Here is a 20290-nt window from a genome sequence, read left to right as displayed (position 1 = left end):
CTATTGTGCTTTTGAAATAGTTCACTAACTGATGAATCACCACCAAGATTGACATAGTATAGGCATAAAAGTAATTAAAACTAATTTTGCATATTTTTTATATTTAAATGACATGTTAAACATCGAATATTAGAAATATGTTTAATCTAAATCTATTTATTTTAGCTAAATTGCACACAAAGTCTAAAGCTTAATGAGTGTAATCAGTTCGGAAACCACATTTAATACGTGTAAAAACTAGGATCACAGCTCAGAGGTAAATCTTCAATATTGCCTTAAGTCGTATACAGATTGGTTATAATTACCGCTAAGTCACATATAAACACATCTGGGTGTTGACCAGAAAGATAGCAAGTTGGAATTAAAAAGGAGCAGGATGCAGCAACTTTCTATTCTCCTCTTGATCTTTCATTTAAATTGTACCGAAAATTTATTGTCACAAAACAGAAGAGCTTTTTTCTAAGCAGAACACCTGATTCATACAAATCATGTAGCGTAATGAAATGAGCAAAGGAGCACCAAGTATATCTCATATTGGCGGTGCTAATGTTAAGTAAGTGGCATAATGCAAGAGAAAATTATTTAAAATGATATTGTCAAAACAAGTTATTACAAGATAACTTTCTGCACCAGTAAAGTATTTAAATACACAACCTGTATATATTTAAATGCACTTCTGCAAAAAGGGTATTCAATTCACATTAAATGTAGCAGTATTGACCTTAATTTTTCTGTGTTTAATGCACATTTAAAACACGTAAACATGCAGACAAAAACCACTTTAACCCAATTTTTTAATTACCACTTAGATACGTTTCTTGACGCTTTTTAGTTCCTTTGAAAGTTTAAAAAAAAATAAAGACCTCTTTTACTAGCTTTAAGTTTTAAAGGCTTCATTTCCAACCCTTAGATACTGATGAGAAGCAAACAGAATAAAACCTGAACAGACAGTGAGTTTCTCGCAGGCTGTTCTGGGTTTATTCTGTTTGCTTGTTAGTGGGAAAGGGTTAAACAGAACAAGAATGGCCAACACTGAATGGTCGCCTGCATATGTATTTATGTCAATGTTTTGTACTTAGGACGTGGTCATTTCATTTTACTTAATAATACATCGCTAAATATATTTAATATTCGTAAACTGGCTTAATGAGGAAATATGTTGACGTGTTTGTAAACACACTGCAATAGGAATACGTATAATAAATAGTTCGTTCTGTAAACTCAATGTTAATAATACATGCGAGCACATATGTTTGTTATGCACTTAAATGCTTAACACTTTATAATGTGAAATCATACCTCCATTTGTTTTGAAGATATGCAAATGGCCACAATAAACAACAACCTCAACAACACTTAGTTGTTATAGATCACTAATAGCAGAGTTTGCATTGGAATAAAAATTAACTCCATCAAATATTGTCACTTTTATTCCATAACATACTTTCAAGCATCGTAAACTCACATTCTTTTATCGTGCAAATCTTGCAGTAAACTATTGAACTATTGAACACCATATAAGTTTTAAATCAGACGTTTGCGATTTTACACAAATATTACGGCAATACAGCTGATTGACGGCTGTATCTCGCCATTCACACCACAGTATACTCACCGCTTATATAAAACGCAAAACAATGTCATGACAACAAGAACACGCGTAAATATAATATGTTGTTCACCATAGCACATAATCCTAATAGAACAACACGTGCACGGGTTATTTTTCCCGACTCATGGCATTCTCATCAAAACTAGCTTTTGCTGATTATTAAAGTAATGTTTTGCTGCTCGCCCTTCATGGCCCTAATCAATAAAATAAATCTACACATTTAGACTCGAGTGAAACAGAAATCAGCAAATGATTAAAGTCATTTTGCATTTACATTTTCAAAATTAGGGATTGCCAAGACCGTAAAACGATTTGCACTCGTATGGAACATAAATATGCATAACGCAATACTTAAATAATTTGTCGTAATCGTCAAATTGCTAAGAATTACGATTACATATCCATTTTAAACTGAAGATTCAAATTGAAAAAAATAGCCATAAACAATGATACACTTCATCTATTTGAACAAAAATGGAAACACATTAAACTTTCCTAATAAGTCCAGTATGCTTTCTACCCACTTTATGCAACTCATCCTTATTCATAATTATTCTGTTGTTTTTCTTTCTTAAAAATCACAAACGACCAACGAAAACAATACATATAAACCTTTTTCTGTTTAATCAAAAGGAAACCATAAGGACAAAAAATTATTAGCATATCTTGTATAACATGTTTGAACATTATTGCTGCTACATGGTATCGCTCTGTTTTATGATCATATACATGTATACATTGTATGTCTTATATTGAATATAAAAAGAACTATTACATATCCGGCAATATGTTCAGACAATTATTACAACTTTTAAAAATATAAACAACATATAGTACGTTTATAAAATAATATTTGGAAGAAATATACGCATCATACATCGAGCATTAATCAAATCAACTAAAATACATATAAATACATGTTGGAACTGAACAAAATAATTTAAGGTGTCAAACTAGTACTACAATACACATTAATTCAATGAACTGACCATATTTGTGCACACGTACACAAATAAATTATGGCCTACTTCGACAACGGAAACATTGCAATAATGTTTATGGATACTTAAGCAAAAAAGGAAGAAACAATAGATAGAAAAAACAACGAAACGTATAAAACCGAAATCACCCCTGTATATTACTACAATACTGTTACATGAATAAAAATTGTATCATTTTTAGAACAACATATACTCATGCAAATTAAGCGTTAACGTGTATATCGTAAAGACATATTAAATTTTTTTACATGACAATAGCAAACACACACAAATACACACACACACACAGTTATAGCTCACATAAATTACTATACAAGACCGTTTATTCATGAACACACTTTAATAAACTCGTTAAATATGTTTCATACGGGACTTTTACTTACCACCTTAAGCACAATGACAACATGAAACAATATATAAGTGTAAAACGTTTTCATGCGAAAACCTGTTACATAGTCTACGATCAACGGATGTCAGTTAATTCTTTTACATTACAAATAATGGGGGAATACACACACATACACAAAGCAAACAGAACAATAACAATACATAGTAATAACAAATAGCAGCAAGACAGTATATATGGTCAGTTTGTTAAAATATTTTTAAAAGCCGACAGTAAAGATTACACGTTATATGTAAACTAACACATACCGTGCTATGAACATACTAAACTAATAGAGACTAGGAGTGGTAAAATTATTCATCAAATACTTTGTAATGACTTTAACTTATGTGTGTGTTTTCTTAGTTTCTGCTTTAACATCAAGGTTAAATCAATAGCAGCTATCATAATACTTAATTTATTAAAATAATGCAAAACACAATATAAACAAGAAAACAAATCACATTCAATACATTTATATATTATATATATATAAATGAATTATTGTGAAAGCAGTTATTGATTTAACCTTAATTTTAATATATAGGTATATACGCATGCATCATATAATATATATTTATTTTGATTTTGCACGTGTTAAAATTGCTCTCGATTTTATATTATGTTTTATAACTCATTAACAAAACATAAAAAACTGCGAGGTTGTAACTATACATAACCATAATAAATATGCTTATAAAACGGAATTACATTTAAAATATCGCACCTTTATGCATGATGCAACGTTGAAAGCAATACTGTACATATTACCGTTATCTGGTTTAATTGTAAAAAATACCAGGTCGACATTACAAAAAAACTATTATTAATCAAATATATATCATCACTTTAAATCGAAAATGATGTGTGTCATTATGCCATAATGATCTACTGTGTTCCTATAAAATATTATATAAAGGTTGTTTGCAAGGCGTATCATTTTTTTAGTCTTAACAACCTGTCAGTATTACCCCTGTTAGACGAAACATATAACGTGGTTGCAAACGTAGACGGGGTTTTTCATTAAAACGTCTGAAAAGTTCTCCTTTGATAAAAGTCAGAAAATACAACATTAATTGACGGCTGGGCCTATGTCAATATGCCTTTTACCAGTGAATATCAGATAATATGCAGTTGCCATGTGGCCAATAATTGTACTAAAATGAAGTAGTTTAATGAATAAAACATATACCATCAAAGTACTGATGATCATTATCACCACTTAATACACATATAAACTTTACAATTACACGTAAAAGTGGTATTTACAACTTGTTTGGTGAATTTCGTCGTTTAATATACACACGCTGTTTGTTCTATTACATCGAACAAGTGATGTTGTATAAAGGTCTCCGTTTGGCTATGGCTAGTGAAACAAATATATTGTTCTAATATTTCTTAATTCTGATTAAATTTCTTCAGCATCTCGAAGCTCTTATGAAACCAATGCATCATCAATAACATATGTATATACCAGATGTTATTCAATGTACAGTAGCTCTAAGGACTCCTTAATTGCTAATGGAATGAAAATACGTTTCACACAGAGTTGGAACAATATCAAACCCTCGAAATGGATCATTGAATAGAATAAAGAATCTAAATATGACGATAGCGACAAGTACATAAAAGTACCACCTCATAAGCCAAACACGATTTCACCGATTTTCTTATATCTCAATGCACACATATGACACAAACCTGTTTTAAACGCAAGAACCATTTGTATAAATTACATTCATATTCATACAAGTCAAGAAATTGTGCGAAAACCCAACATGCCCAAAAAGGCATATAAAAACTAATAAGCATATGACTGTTTAATGTAAAAAGGTCCTTATGGTTCAGTTAAATAAGCGTTAATTTTCTATTGCCCCGTATTTCACACATGGTGCAGGAACTACAGCGCAAATGTTTAGTTTTAGTGCCGACGTTTATTTTCTATTTTCTTTTTCAGCATTTCGTAGGCCAATACCCAGGCGTTTGCACCATGTTTGTAAAGTACTTTTGGGGGAAAGCCATCCAAAGTCGCATCATCTATCACCAGTTGCGGTTCACTCGCAGCAATATATTCCCGCAGGCCATCAAGGAAACTGAAGATAAAACGTTAAGAGATAAAGGAAACATATATACAATCGCGAACACGCTTTACTATAATGTAACTGACTGAAACATAACCAAGACATTTTCCAGGCCCAGGATTTCTATGCCCGCACACAGTGAAAGGCATATCATATTATTTATATTTTACGTATATATCTTTTTGATCTGTGTAAAATTGTAAGACATACTGTTATTTAATATCATTAATTTGTACTAATGAGATTTGTTTTTATGTATCTCATTGAACAACCCTTTTAACTGTTAGGAGATAGAAATAGTTTCTTTCTAAAATAGACGTTTTACTCGTTAAATTATTGTCTGTTCTCTTTATATTTGGTGTGTAGTCATTACTTGTTTGCGTTTGGGCTTTATATGCAATTGGATATTTACATTAGATAAGCTTGATACTTAAAAATATCAAATATACTCCAATCATTTTCTTAGCACATTCCATCCTTTACTTAAAATACGAACTAATAAATTGTTAAAGATAAGTAGAACATTAACTTCCATACATTAAATGTTAAGATGACACACGTATTTAGCGATAAGCAAACAACATAACTATAAACCTGTAAGAGCTTGTGTCAATGTAGTCCTCGTCGTAAATGTTTTGGCGAATGGACACATTGAGTAACAGGAACTCGTGCATCACATCAAGAATGATTGACAGTTTGTCAACACTGAGGGTGGTTAGGTAATCATTGAAACATTTTTTTACATCGCCATCTAAATTCGCAACCATATTATGTTGTAATGTCTCAAAAACTCCCTAAAATAAGACAGACATAAAATGTCGATTATTTTTACTGAAAATAAATATATCAGTGCATTTTTTACAATCTAAACATTACATGTACAGAATAGAAATACAAAACCATAATCCATTGTGGTTACTAGAAATTTGTAAGATTTTCACACATAGAAACTATTTCACCTCTGTTGTTTGTCTTTGTTCTATTTGCAGCTTTGATTTTTGCAGCAACAACAACAACCACAATGACCTGGTATGCTGCAGCTCACACGACTGGCGAGCCTGTATAAAAGTATAAACCATAGCAGTCACCGATAAGAAACGTCCCTGAAACAACACTCCGGCGTATTTATTGTGAAAAAGATAAGTCTAGTTTGAAAAGCAAACATTTCATTGCATTGTTCATGATGGTTGATTATTTTTCTAAACTGAAATGAGATATTTTAAGACGTGGATACACGCACCTACATCAATCTTATAATCCATTTATTTAATGCATATAATGCACACTCAAGCCAAAGCATCTTTCATTTTAAAAACTGTAAAATGACAACAACTGTGTCAATAAATAATCGGAACCAAACGCGATTTATATTTCAGGATTGAAAACTAATCGATGTATAAAAAAAATCCTTCTCACAAAATATACGAAAATGACATGTACTGTGTATGAAGATATATACGGTAGTTAAAATGTGCAAGTATTTTACTTTGTGTTCTTAAACGTAGACACAAACGATAACAACATTAATACGGGGCTTCATATAAATGTACCTTTTGACTTAGCATTGCATTTTCGAGCTTCAATTTATTTGTCATAAATGTGTCCAGTCTTTCTGTGGGATTTCCTCCACTTGTTTTTAGAAAGCTGATTGCAATGTCAAGATTATCCAATGATCTGCAGACATCAGGTTGCCTTCTTAGTTCTTCGCAAATTTGAGTTCGCACCGATCCAAGCAAGTGTACCTACAACATATATTTTCATTAAATTTCAATTTACGGCATTAAAAGAATCTTTTAAAAAAACTACAACTTTCCATCACAACAAATTGTACAATGAACGAATCCTGCAGGTCGCTTATTGGCATGGTTGCACAGTACTAGAGAATCATTTTATTAAGATTTATAAATGATAGTCATCAGTAATTAAAAACATGATACTGATAGGCTAATACTATCTATGAACAAAAAATTATAAAAATTAATATGTCATAAAAGTGTGTTTACCTGCGGTATTTTTTCTGAAAGTTCCTTTAAAACGCTATGAGTTGTCACCTCAGATCTATAGACCATTTGGTCGATCTGTAGCAAAGATGTTTTAAATGATCATCAGTATTTCGTAATTGAATGTACAATGTATCTATTCAAGTTCAATGACGAGTGTAGTTTAAGGGAAACGGTAATTCAAAATAATGCTCAATTGTGTCCAAAACAATAACTTAGCGTAGGGAACTTTAAGCATCTTTTAATGAAAATAATAGTTTTTGTACTTAAACTATGCAAAGTCCATTAATGTTAAAATGTTTAAATACTTGTTTTCATGAACATGCATGACCCGCTGTGACATGCATTTCATGAGAAAGGTAATTCATATCAAGAGATGTAGCAGAGCGTTTATTATAATCTATCTTTTTAAACAGTATCAATACAAACAAGAATTATAGAAAATAATTAAAAGCATTTCATTAACAAAAACGATAGTGATCCGATGTGCCTCTAGAGCTCTCAGATATCAGCTTATATTCGTCGTAGTTTTGATCATTAAAAATTACAAACATGTTTACAGATAGTCAAAGAAATGTAAATCTATTTACCTCTAGAAAACAGGTCAACTCAATTCTTGATTTCGAGCAGATAAACCTGTCTATGAGCTGTCTCTCAATGCCAGCAAAGTCATACTCAATCTTGGTCCCGACGCCCATCTCGACGGAGTACTGACAGTTGGCCAACACCAGGGGCATAAGGTCTTGTTCATGGTCGTAGCTGATCAGATGTGCGGAGGTGACAGACATTGGTTTGACGATAGATTGATCTATGTCCTGTCTTTTTTTTAAGATAAAAACAATTCGGAAGTCATGTTATTTATTTTAACACAAATTAATATGCCTAGTGGCTTATGTAACTGTCTTTGCAAAGCCAACTGGTACAACATTTTAATAACAGAAAGAATTTTGCACAACAAAAAGAAAAGGTTAAAGGCATACTTTCCGGATTTCAGGGCGAAGTTGTGTAGAAAATCGTTTTGTTTTCTAAAAAGACAATCCAGCATAGCATACGAACATAGCCCAGCACCACTAGTTGACGGAAGGAACAGTGCTAGTGGCGTTTCATCATGTATAGTTTGGTTGCAAAACACTTTCGGTACAAACATTAATCCAAATTGTGTAGGGCAACCTACAATAACAATAGATAAGTATAAATCAATTGCGTTAATAGCATGTTAAAAATAAGCACTGATCTATGCACCTGTAATATGTGATTTTCATCGACATTTTATAACAACAAGTGCCATGTTTTCTGTGATAGAATTACCCTTTACGTATTACCATATACATACTTAATTGAGATACAATACACTTTGAAGTAAGCTTACTGTAAACGTTAATAAAAAAGATAATTAAAAACATGAGCAGTTAACGTACAAAGCACCATAATTTAAATAACAAACAAATAAAAGAACATCAAACCGTATTGTTCCAATGATTTTCGTGTGATCTCCCATGCACATGCGAAATCGTGTATCCATCGATCAGTGTCATGCCCTGCTACGCGCTCTGTAAGATGGAACTTGTTTTTGTGCATTATTATTTACATAAATTCACAAAAATGCTTTTATACTTAAACATCAAGGATTGGCAAGATTTACTGAATACTCTATTTTATTTAATAATTATATTGCTTATTACCTTTCTTCAAATCTTTTACTTTGATCGCGTTTGCTTCAGTTTTGTCGAGTTTCTTCTGGTATTTCTGGAGTAGAGCTCGTTGAAGACGGAGAATATTTGGTATATATCTGAGGGCCTGCAGCAAGCAGTCCTGAAAGTATATTGTGACTTAACATAAACAAATGTTAACGGACACATTCGTGGATGTGTATGTGGCTGGTGCTACATGCTGTTAGTTACATGCTCTCATCATTACATGTATGACAGTACGAATACGGGAAAGTCGAGCCCAACCTTTCCCTATCCAGAGTAAGTCTATTGCAGTTAAAAAGTCATTGACGGTGAGACTTTTATACAGATTAAGGTTTTGAATAACAGAAAATACTGTGGTCGTAATTAGCTTAAGATGATGTTATTTATGTGCAGTACAAAACTGGATGTAATATAATTGTTAACATGTATTTCTTTGCTTTTCTTTTCTTCTGTTCTAGTTTAAATATATTGAATATTGTAAAACAGAAAACAATGTCACGATGTTTGTTAACTACTACCTATTGACTTGGTTATGGTACTTACTTGTAACACGTAAATGTCAAATGTAAAAAAATGCTTTGCGTTCTGGTGTACATGTACATTCGTTCTGATGTACATGTATATTCTATAAACAGCCGCTAATTGGAATCTTTCCCAAAACGTTATGGGCTATAAGTCAGATAAGACTCAAATATTTCATTATTATTTAACTTTGACCAACATTAATTAACCATAAAGAAAACAAAGCGTGAATTATTTGAATCATTTTCCTAAGTTCAAGGGAAAGTTAATGGGCAACAAATAGTGCGACACGCGCAAAACTTACTTCTTGCATCTTTACAAATAATAAACAATACTCTTGTTAAATTTCTTATTGATGCACATTAATGTGTTCGCGACACATATGTACAAGTAGGTTAGTATCCAAAATTTTCATAACTTACCGTGCACATAATTCTGAAACACTAAAACGGCATACACGAAAATAACGTTTTGCACTTCTACATAGTATAAACTTTGATTAAGCTCAAGGGCACGTGCATCTACAAAGGATATTACACTGAGAAGAACAATTGCGCGATGCATTTCCACATTGTATAAACAACGTATCTTTAAAGTTGTATGTTGCTAGACAACTTCAGAAATCAAAGTACTGACAGTATTGGTGTGACGATGCTTTTGAAAAGGATTGATATAAAAGCATCTATTTAAGTTTATCTACATCACCACACTTGTGTATGTGGGTACGAAAATTTTGGGTAGGAAAAAATGGGTACGAAAATTTTGGGTACAACAATTATGCAAAAAAAAAAGAACGTAAAAAGATTTGGTTACGAAAAAAATTTGGGTAGGAAAAAATGGGTACGAAAAAAAAATTGGTTACGAGCAAAAATTTGGGTACGAAAAAAAAATTGGGTACGAAAAATGTAGGGTACGAAAAAAAAAATGGGGGTATGGGGTAGTAGAACCCGTGGGGAACTTGATCCTTTCAGCGAAACTGGGAGGCGGGTTACATTCTCGATCAAATATAACAAGAAATATCATTAAAAAGGTACTCGACGTGTATTTTCTGTACCACTTATCTTAAAAAACTGTCGGTTACAGTAAAACGTTTGTGGGTTATAACATAACGTTTCAGCATATAAATTCAAAACTTGACATGCTCTTTAATTACACCATGCTCTTTAATTTCACATGTATATCATACCAAACTTTATATTTCGTTGTTTCCTTTCCTAAGTTAATGATGCTTTGTGTACGGACGTGTTTTCACAATCCCATGTGCGTGAACATATACCTTTTCTCTTTTGATTATTGTTCTTTTTCTCTAATTAAATAAGCTTAGGCATGTTTGTTCGTAATAATTTCATGACGATTCCAGATCGAAAGAGGGTATGAGCACAAAGTCGTAAGAGCACTTGGACACGTGAGTTCGCCCCTGAACACATGGTAAGGTCAACTAAATCTCCGCGATATGACCTAATATGTGTTTAAAACAGCAAACAATATCCAACAAACGAATGAATTGTCAAACATAGTATGTGCACTGATGTGGCTCTGTAATTTATGTTTGAAAAGTTTATTAAATATGCAAAATGGGAAAGCACACAGAAGAGCGAGTATCACAAAATTGATATGGCTATTATGCTGTTTATATACTATAGTCGCTACAATGTTTACAAATGGCAGGTTCGAAATAACTCGTTTTCTTTACACTCATGATCGCGTTGAAAGTTAATTTCACTAATTTAAAGTCACGTTTTAATTTGCAATTTATTTACTGAATAACGACAAATGTCAAATACAATACAGAAAATGCATAGTTGTTTCATTGATCTATAAACATATAATGGATTGAATATAACTGATTTAAAATTAACGTTTTCAAACTATTATTAAATCTTTTCCCTGAATAAGCTGTCCTATTTATAGCTGAGCTTCCTATACCTTTATCAATGATAATCAGCGTTGTATGCCGATTAGAAAAATCGAGCTATCTCAATCGGACTAGCTCGGTCTTTTACATAGGTTGCCATTGTGAAGAATTTTTTCATGATATGATAACTTAGACGATGCTTCGGAGCATCGTCAAAAAATACTTATGTGCTGTGGGACAAACCAACCGACCGACATGATTTCCAGTATATTCTATGTTAGACCATCTGTGCCTTACATAAACACTGCTAGCATTTCTATCCCAAATACAAATGCGTTCGTGATTGATTCGAAACAAAACAACACATGCGTGAACATTAAATAAAATACATTACGTCATTTGGGTCGAACGTTTCTTGTAAAGCACAACTCACTTATACATATGAAAACTCGACAATACGGGAAAAAACTAGGCAAATACGGTCAATTAAGAGATTCGACTAATCACATTTCACGATCAACGCGAATATTACATTTTCGGACCCAACTTTGAAAAAGCCATATAGCGTTAGATTTCGTATTTTAAGTAAAACGCTTTGTTTTGACAAAAACACAAAATACGGTTTGATTATTTGCGTGGTAGTCTACCATTACGCCTCGTAAAATCATGACGACAACCCGGTAAAGAGATCGGCAATTAAACATTGTTTCCCTGATATTTTCTTCCAGTCTGTTTATATTTTTGCTAACAGGATCTATTTGAAATTAGTCTTGAGCGTGTGATTAAAATTAGATTGGATTCACACTAGACAGGAAAGAAAACAAAAATGTTTAGTAAAATTGAAATAATACCGCAGTATCTCCCCGGAGAAAAACATGTTATGATTGTAAATCATCGTCTTATTGCAAAATATCTTGTCTGAATCATATACACATTTCAAAGCAATTGTAAAGTTGTTTTAAATTTAACCATAACACTTTTGACATCTGGAGATTTTGAGCTTTAGTAAGTCCACACTTCTCCTTATGTTTATGATTTTAAAATGAGTGTATAAATTCGACATACATGAACGATATAATTCGCATTGATTTATTAGAATATGAAATTATATAAAATCCACGGAGCGATTAATGATTTGCAAAATGAAAATTGAAGTCTTGTTGTTAATGCAAACTCTTCTTAAACAAACATTTATCATGCGTTGAGAATTGCCTCAGAAAGACCATTGTAACTCAGTTTATACCATATATACTATCAAGGTAAAGGCAAGTTTTAAAATATGCATCCACAATTGACACATTCGGATATATCAGTATTATTGTTCCTCACGTAATAAATGCGTTCTTTTTCTAGAAATTACCTCGTGCAAGAAGTTCTGAAGGATAAAATATGAATTATTGCCGTCTTGACATTTTGATTCAAGTTCTCGCGCCATGTGCTCAATGGTGATTGGTGTTCGGAACCGCCACATCCTTGGGATATCCAGCAGCTGATTGGTGTCCTCCACGTCTTGACTACGGTCAGTTTCGTATATGAGGCACATCAGTCGATCTGCGCCTACATACGCATGAAATGTACATTTAGCCAGATTCTTGCTTTACGAAACACACGTAGTATGGCCTCACGTTATTCTAAAGCTGGATATATTACAAGCAATATATTTTCATAATTTGTTACCTGAACAATGACAATTGAACAAGCGATTGGGCCATTAAAAAGAAAGTGTGCACTGACTTCTGTGACTTGCAGCTTTAATATACTAAACCCAAAAAATGTAAGAGTTTTTATTTCATAAAGACCCATCACACTTAAATAAAGAAAGCTTTGTTATAAAAAAAGCGTGACGACGGACCAGCTTACATTTGTACGGATGGATATGGCAAAACAGATAAGAAGAGAAACATTAATCGAACAAAAGCTTTTTGTTGAAAGATGTCTAGGTTACCAGAAATCATTATGCAAATTTTGAACTTAAGTGAATACTGGATAACAACTTTTTAATTAAGTAAGCGGTAACAGTTTAACATAACAATTTAGTATTGATCAAGATATATATTTCTAAGACATAAGGGGCGATTAAGCATTTACTTTTATTTGGCGAAGATTATATTATTTAAAACGAAGTTTGGATGAAAATTATTGGACTAAGAGAATGAAACGGGTTTTAAAGATTTAATTGAGTAATTCAATTTCCTCAACGAATAAACCCGTTCGGCTCAACTATACCGACCATCTTGAACCATAATATAGGACGCTTTTACACGTATCCTTAAAGCGGTATGTGTACTTAAAAATAATATTACGACTTTACCGATTGTTCGCGGTCATTCGGTATACATTGCTAAATGTATTGACTGACCTCGGAATTGAAAAGTAACACCATACACACAATTTGTGTATTACATGCATATGTCCAGCGCGTCTTTAACATCATCGAATCAAAATCATAATATATCTTACCAACAAATACCCTTTGGATCAGGTGTTGTGCGAACAATTTCCACCGTTTGTGTAACAGGGTGGTCATAATCATGCGGGTTGTTGATAACTTAGAGAATGCAGTTTCACAAACGCCATACTTTCGCGTACCAAAATCGATCCTCTACATGCATGTCATCTTTGTTACTTAATCGCTCGAACAGGTTCGTTATGCTACATTCGTACTATAATTAATTGCGCCTCCGTGGTCTTAATTGTATACTTTTTGATGTTATCTTGTCAATCGTGTAAATCGTGAAAAATGTTTGAGTGATACAGAAAAAACACGATTCACACAATTAATTACAAACACTTTTTAATCGAGGCTGCGTATTGAGTTATTTAAAGTAAGTTTGGAAATATATGAATTAAAAGTAACCGATTAGATGAAATATTGATTTTATATGATACTTTTCTATACGTCCTTTATGTCTTGTTGAGATAATAAAACAGTTCAACTTAAAAAAAATACTGATAAAAAATACCCTAAAATAGTACATGGTCAAAATCAAATTTCGTGTGATTTGTTAACATTAATCTAACAAACATTCTCATTAAATGTGATGGATATTACATTAACGCTTTGTGGACTACATTCAAATAATAATACATACAAATGTAAAATTGAGATAATTCAGTGATGTTTTGTGTAGATTCAACCAATAATCAATTTTGTCTTATACTTGACGTGCTATTTTATGACATACCTAGCAAATGTTTGCATGAAAAACAAAATTCCGTTTAGTGATTATAGCAGTTGTATGATCTAAGACGATCACTCACCAAGTCTTTTGTCAGTAGCTAACCGGGGATACCATTCCTCGAGGCATCGAGCTACATTCTGAAAGACAGCAAAGTGATATTGATAGGATTACATGTATGAGTCGTTTATATATATATATTTGAAATGTTTTTTACAAATATTTTAATATTACCCCGAGAATTGGATTCAAAATTTCCGCAAAAACGGTCTGCTCCCACGTAAATCTATCTGCTTGTGTTGACAGACGTGCTACCGAGGTTGGTACTATTGTTTCTGCAATGACATTGACTTGAATTAATCAACTCTTGACTTGAATTAAAGTTTGACATTTCAAAACTTCAATCTTGTAAACACTAGAAATGTTTAAAACTGAAATACCGTTCCGCATATTGTTTATAACCATGTGCATGAGTAGAATGACATCATCTGCACTGCGGTTCAGAGATTTCTGTAGGTCAGCTATGTTTACTTTGATGTGATCTAACAAGAAATCTGATACAGACGTGTCTTTCAGTTCAGGTTTTATAATAGCGTTGATCTGCAGAAAATACATGCATGATTCTGATTTATTTCATCAGCAACAGTTTTGTATGGTAAGTTATGTACGGAATAATAATTAAAAGCCTGTGCTGTGTACACGTGTATGTGACCAGCTTAAAAGAATCACAAACGAAAACAACATCAGAATAATCTGTATAAATATGGTTCACACAAATGAATGCATTTAACTATAACGACAAGGCCAGGTTAAGATAAAATCATTTTTATTTAAATGTTTTAAAATGTTTTTTTCCAATAAACGTTTATTTAATATTTTATTTTTATTATGTTTTTATTTTGGAGAAGACACATTTTGCACGTGTCGATTTACTGAGAAGCTTCTTTAGAATTTAAGACGTTTATTAGAAAATATTTCTGCATTACTAAGGTTTTTTATTACATATATTGTTTACAAGTATTTAACTGTTTTGTTCTAACTCCAATTATTCATTTATGCAGCACAGAGATTAAGCGCTTTTCAATGTTCAGTGTTCATAATAGCGGTTTAAACACGTTCAACAATTCTAAGCGGATATGTACCAACAAATACAGACACTAAATTGCTGATACCACCGGCAATAACGCTTTTAAACAGGTTTTTGTTTGAAGACCATGTAAGATGTCAGTCATAAGCGTTTTTGTTCGTCACACCACGTCTCAAATTGCTTGCCAAAGTCACTTATTAGTTTACCTGCGTGCCAAGTTAGTTCTGGTTCCGTCAACGGAAAAAAAAATTATTACGAAAGGTAAAACCAGATATGTATATGACAAGTGGACCGCAGTCCGGACATAACTATGGCACCATTGACTGTTTTATAGCCCCATCAACATACTGCGTTTCTTATTATTGCATTGTCGGATCTACATTCATGTATTCGGTGTAATCGAAACCGTATAAACATTAAGCACCGAACATAACATGCATTGCGTAACGCAAAAGCGGATGCTTGCGTTAATGCATTGATGTTAATATATTATGTATTATTGTATTGGCGTGTAAGCAAGAACAATAGATGTGATGTTCATTTTTAATTATTATTACGCTTATTTTAAGTATAGTATTTATACTTAATAGTATTTATACTTAATAGTATTTATACTTAACGCCATGTTGAATGCCATGTTGTTATTTTAATTCAAAACAAAAATATACCCGGTTGTTTAACATAACAATTTAGCGTTTATACTCTCAAATAAGGACGCATTGCAGTGTATTAAAGCCACACTGTTAATGTGGAGATAAGAGTGAGTATACTAACATCGGCTAAGATAAAATTATCATTATTTATTTTGAAGCCGCAAATAAAGTATTTGAAGTAAAGCGAAGCACAAAAGGGGCAGACTTTTGTTCAATTTATGTTATACAAATGGACAAAGTAAATGTACATTGTAAAACTGTACAAAATATATGAATAAACAAACCTGCCGTGTCGGACCAAATAACATGGCCATGTGGATGAAAAGTCGGACAGCTAAAAAGTAGGTAGGGCTCAAATTTCTCTCTGCCTTGATAACTCCATCTCTAATGGCTGTACCAAGTATATGACCGGTCTTTACCGATACAGTTCTACAATTAGATAAACACACTTTAAGAATCGAATTTCCCCAACCCTGATTTAATTCTTAATGTAAAAACACACTAAGGACCATATGAAAAATAGTAACCAGCCAGGCAAGTTAAAAGTATATATAAACCGTAACCGAAGGTGAGTAACCATACACAGTTTGGACTTCACGGCTGGTCACTTTTATTACATTAAGCTTGAAACATCGTTTGCTATTTCTTATAGTGTGCGGAACATTTTCATCCGGTGTATTAATCAACGAATTTATCAGCGCTGAAACACAGTGACAATAATTAGATAACTCTCAAATTAAGTTCTAATCCATTACATATTAACATTTAAAAATAGTATGTGTTTCATATAAAATGCTAGATTAAATTTGTAATTTAAAAATAATTGTTCATAACAAATAATGTTCAGTTATAAAAACTCGCTTTTATCACCATCGAAGTAAAACAACGCGCTGCCGCACAATTCAACTTGTGTGTTACCCGGGCGCTGACGCCATTCAGCAATATTTCGAAAGCTCGGTCCATACTAAGCACCCGCCCTCCATATTGGCTATATATCGAATTTTACGGACTTAGTAACGTCATGCCGGTCATATAGATGAAGGAAGAATTTATGTGAGGTACACTGTATTTAATTTCATGAATTGTTATCTTAAAATAGGATTGCTTTAATTTTAAACAAAATATTATTGAAAGGGCCCACTGCTCTATTTAAATAGTGATGTATACTCCAAAGTATGCAAAATTATTATCGCGCACATAACCCGGTTAAATAGTGACTTTCTGTTGAGAAAACACTATGAAGATATATCAGAAAGCGATAAGTTGAGCCTTGAAATGATTCTGTGTGACGCCTGTGTCGCCACATATACAATTATATATAATCAATCATTTCGCAATTTGCCGATTAAAATGATTTTGTATATTTAATGCACAATATATGATTGAGAATGATATAAATAAACACAGCACAAATAACATCCACTACGAATCTAAACAGGTCGTTAAGCAATAGATTAAGCAGAAACCACATTATTGTTCCCTTTGTCAAAAAATTACATTCGAAGATAAATGTCATTTTGTATGTGTTTTTTTTTCATAAATTAAAAGACTTTCCTCAAAATTGTATGCCTAATTTGTATTAAACAAAACTTGTAAAAAGTAATCGAACTACATACTATGTCTGAAATGACTAGCTTATTAACTACGTTCATTCTCTTAGCTCAATCGACAAATATTGTCTCTACAAATCTATAATGTTATTATTAAATAGCATTACATTAAAAACCTATCCCAACTAATAAAAGGCATTTATTTATTTATTTGTATTGTATATTTATATTGTCTTGAGATTTACTTTGTACAAATCTGTTATAAAAGCGATCTGTTTGTGTTCACACAACGCATAATATTAACTGCTCAGAAAACGGCCACGATAGCCTCTTGCCCGAGCGTCGTTTTTCGGGTAGTATCGATTAGAGACATTCTGTCCAGCTCTACCGTATGTTATCGATTTTAGTATATATCATGATATTTTGTTTCTTTATTAAAATTTGTTACATAACTAGCTTCATATATATTTATTTTTATTCAAATAATGACGTACTTTATGACGTATCTCGGATGACGTAACTTATGTGATGAAACACATCACTAAAAGCTACGCTTTCTGGATTTTTGGGAAATATTTCAGACGTGGTTGATGTTGTTTTGAGAGTAAAATATTTAAACAAATCTTTATGATCCAACGAGTTAAAAATATATGCTGGCCTGTTTTTATCAAGTTTAATTGGATACTTAAATAAGAATAAAATTAATCTCTCCGACCAATCATCCGATTGCGAGCATCGTGTTTTGGTAAAGATGGTAACGATTTGATAGTAGGGATACTAACATTTCTAAAAAACAACAGTTTTGAACCGTTTTACTTAAATTAAGATTAGTGGATGGAAGAACAAAAATCGGAAGTGAATATCTTTGTATTGTTATGGTCAATAGAATTGGATTAAAGTTGTTTTCGTTGTAAGCGTATTGATCATTACATTTTGTTGATGACTCCTTTTTAATCTTAAATAGTGTGTCTTCAATTTAATGTTGAGTACAGTTTCAGTTGTAATCAATATTTAAATTATTCAAATCGTGTGCAACCTTTATTTTTTTTTTCGATGTGTGCGTATAAGTGTGGCTTAATTTTATGTTTCACCGTTGGCTAAGCTGAGTATTGACGCTATTTTGTTCAGTTAAACTCGGCCCGTTATACTCGTATTTGCCCGGTTGGTACGAATAACAGCCCACTCGATACGTCAATTTATTATTTTAATAGTATTGATCAGTAATATTGCATATTGCCTAATTGATTTTCGATCATTCCGACTATATTGCATTTTTTAATTAATGTCGAATGCTTTTGTAATAATTATCGTTTTGAAAATTTAATATGCAGCTGTTGAATTGCTACATTATTTCTTATTGAACACAATAAGTTAACTCCAGGAGTTATAACGGACCTTCTGAGTCGTTCGTTGACCGTTTCTTTTCAATCAGCATATAGTAAGATATCCGACTAAACTAATCACGTTTTATTCTTTTTAATCAGAGCTTGATCAGTTTATGTATAACTTTAAAACCTAAATTGTTGCTTTTCTTCGACCAGTTCACAAATGAAGAATTATAATAATTTGACCCAATTCAAAACAGCCGTATCATTGTGTGCATATTCTGAACTATATTGCAAAAAAGAGAATTAATTGTTCATGCAATTTACATAAAAGTGGAATGATTAGTGTTATGAATAATGAAATATTCAACAATCATATACCGTTTGTTTTTTACCATTACATTATAAATTGAGCACAACCTTACAAATCAGACTTGAAACTCAAATGTTTATTCTATTTCATTTAAATTTATGACGTCATCGGATTTCATGCCGAGAACGGGATTTAATTACGTCACCACTGAATACATGCTACTCTACCTAACGCGTGATGGTCATTTGATGCGGATATCTGTACAGCTTTATAAGATTATTAATTTCGTTCTTTTGTTAAATAATATTATTACAATTTTAACTTGGTGTAAAAGTATTAATCCGATACAATTTAATTTGTACTGTTTTATGTTATTAAATAAAGACATACAATGCAAAGTTATTCTTTTAGTTTACAACCTTATTCCGGCTTCTTCCTTCATTGCATGACGATGATTGAAATGTTAAATTATATGATGCTATGCTTCCACAGATCTTTTGTTAATACGAGATTCGATTGATATACTTGTTTTGGTTTCATTTCATCATGCTCAAGAAAGCTACGGTTCTGTTGTTCTGGTCTGTATATATAGAGTAAGCAATTAAATTGAAATGTTTTCTTTTTAAATGCTATGTTATTTTAATCGTGATGTAAACTTAATTGATTTATGAATATGTTTGTGTATCCCCTGGAAATCGGTTTAAAATTCCAGTGTGTTTTAATTGACTGTTCCAAGGCGGTGACCGCAGTTTTACTCATGTGTATGTGTTTGTCTTGTACGGATGTGTCTTATCTACTGCATTTGCTTGTGTTATTCTAAGGTTTTATACTGCTATTGCATCTAAAGTGTGTTTTTTTAGACTTTATATGTATTTGTTTTACATGGCATAAAACAACCTTCCAGCTATTTAAATGATTTGTGTTTTTTTTATTTGTCGGAAAAATGAAAATGATGCTTTATTTGAATACATGTAAACGTTTTTTTGTTAAATATATGAATCGTTTGAATTCTTTTATTTACCGTTTTGATTTA

The 20290-nt window shown here is 32.1% G+C and overlaps 1 protein-coding gene across 1 annotated transcript; it reads right to left on the bottom strand.

Annotated features, from left to right (window-relative positions):
• Window positions 1-1414: 1414 nt before the first annotated feature.
• On the bottom strand, window positions 1415-16492 carry LOC127853609 (E3 ubiquitin-protein ligase RNF213-like). The gene is made up of 14 exons (XM_052388277.1): window positions 16354-16492; window positions 14770-14929; window positions 14564-14664; window positions 14412-14469; window positions 12511-12707; window positions 8762-8891; window positions 8543-8629; window positions 8060-8249; window positions 7670-7898; window positions 7083-7157; window positions 6630-6821; window positions 6039-6137; window positions 5674-5873; window positions 1415-5091 (listed from the first exon to the last, which is right to left on the bottom strand). The coding sequence occupies exons 1-14, from the start codon at window positions 16381-16383 to the stop codon at window positions 4920-4922; spliced, it is 1920 nt and encodes a 639-aa protein (XP_052244237.1). The 5' UTR covers window positions 16384-16492; the 3' UTR covers window positions 1415-4919.
• Window positions 16493-20290: the final 3798 nt, after the last annotated feature.

The sequence above is a fragment of the Dreissena polymorpha genome, chromosome 12, assembly GCF_020536995.1.
Source record: "Dreissena polymorpha isolate Duluth1 chromosome 12, UMN_Dpol_1.0, whole genome shotgun sequence".
NCBI classification, from domain to species: Eukaryota; Metazoa; Mollusca; class Bivalvia; order Myida; family Dreissenidae; genus Dreissena; species Dreissena polymorpha.
This window is presented reverse-complemented; position numbering and strand designations above follow the sequence as displayed.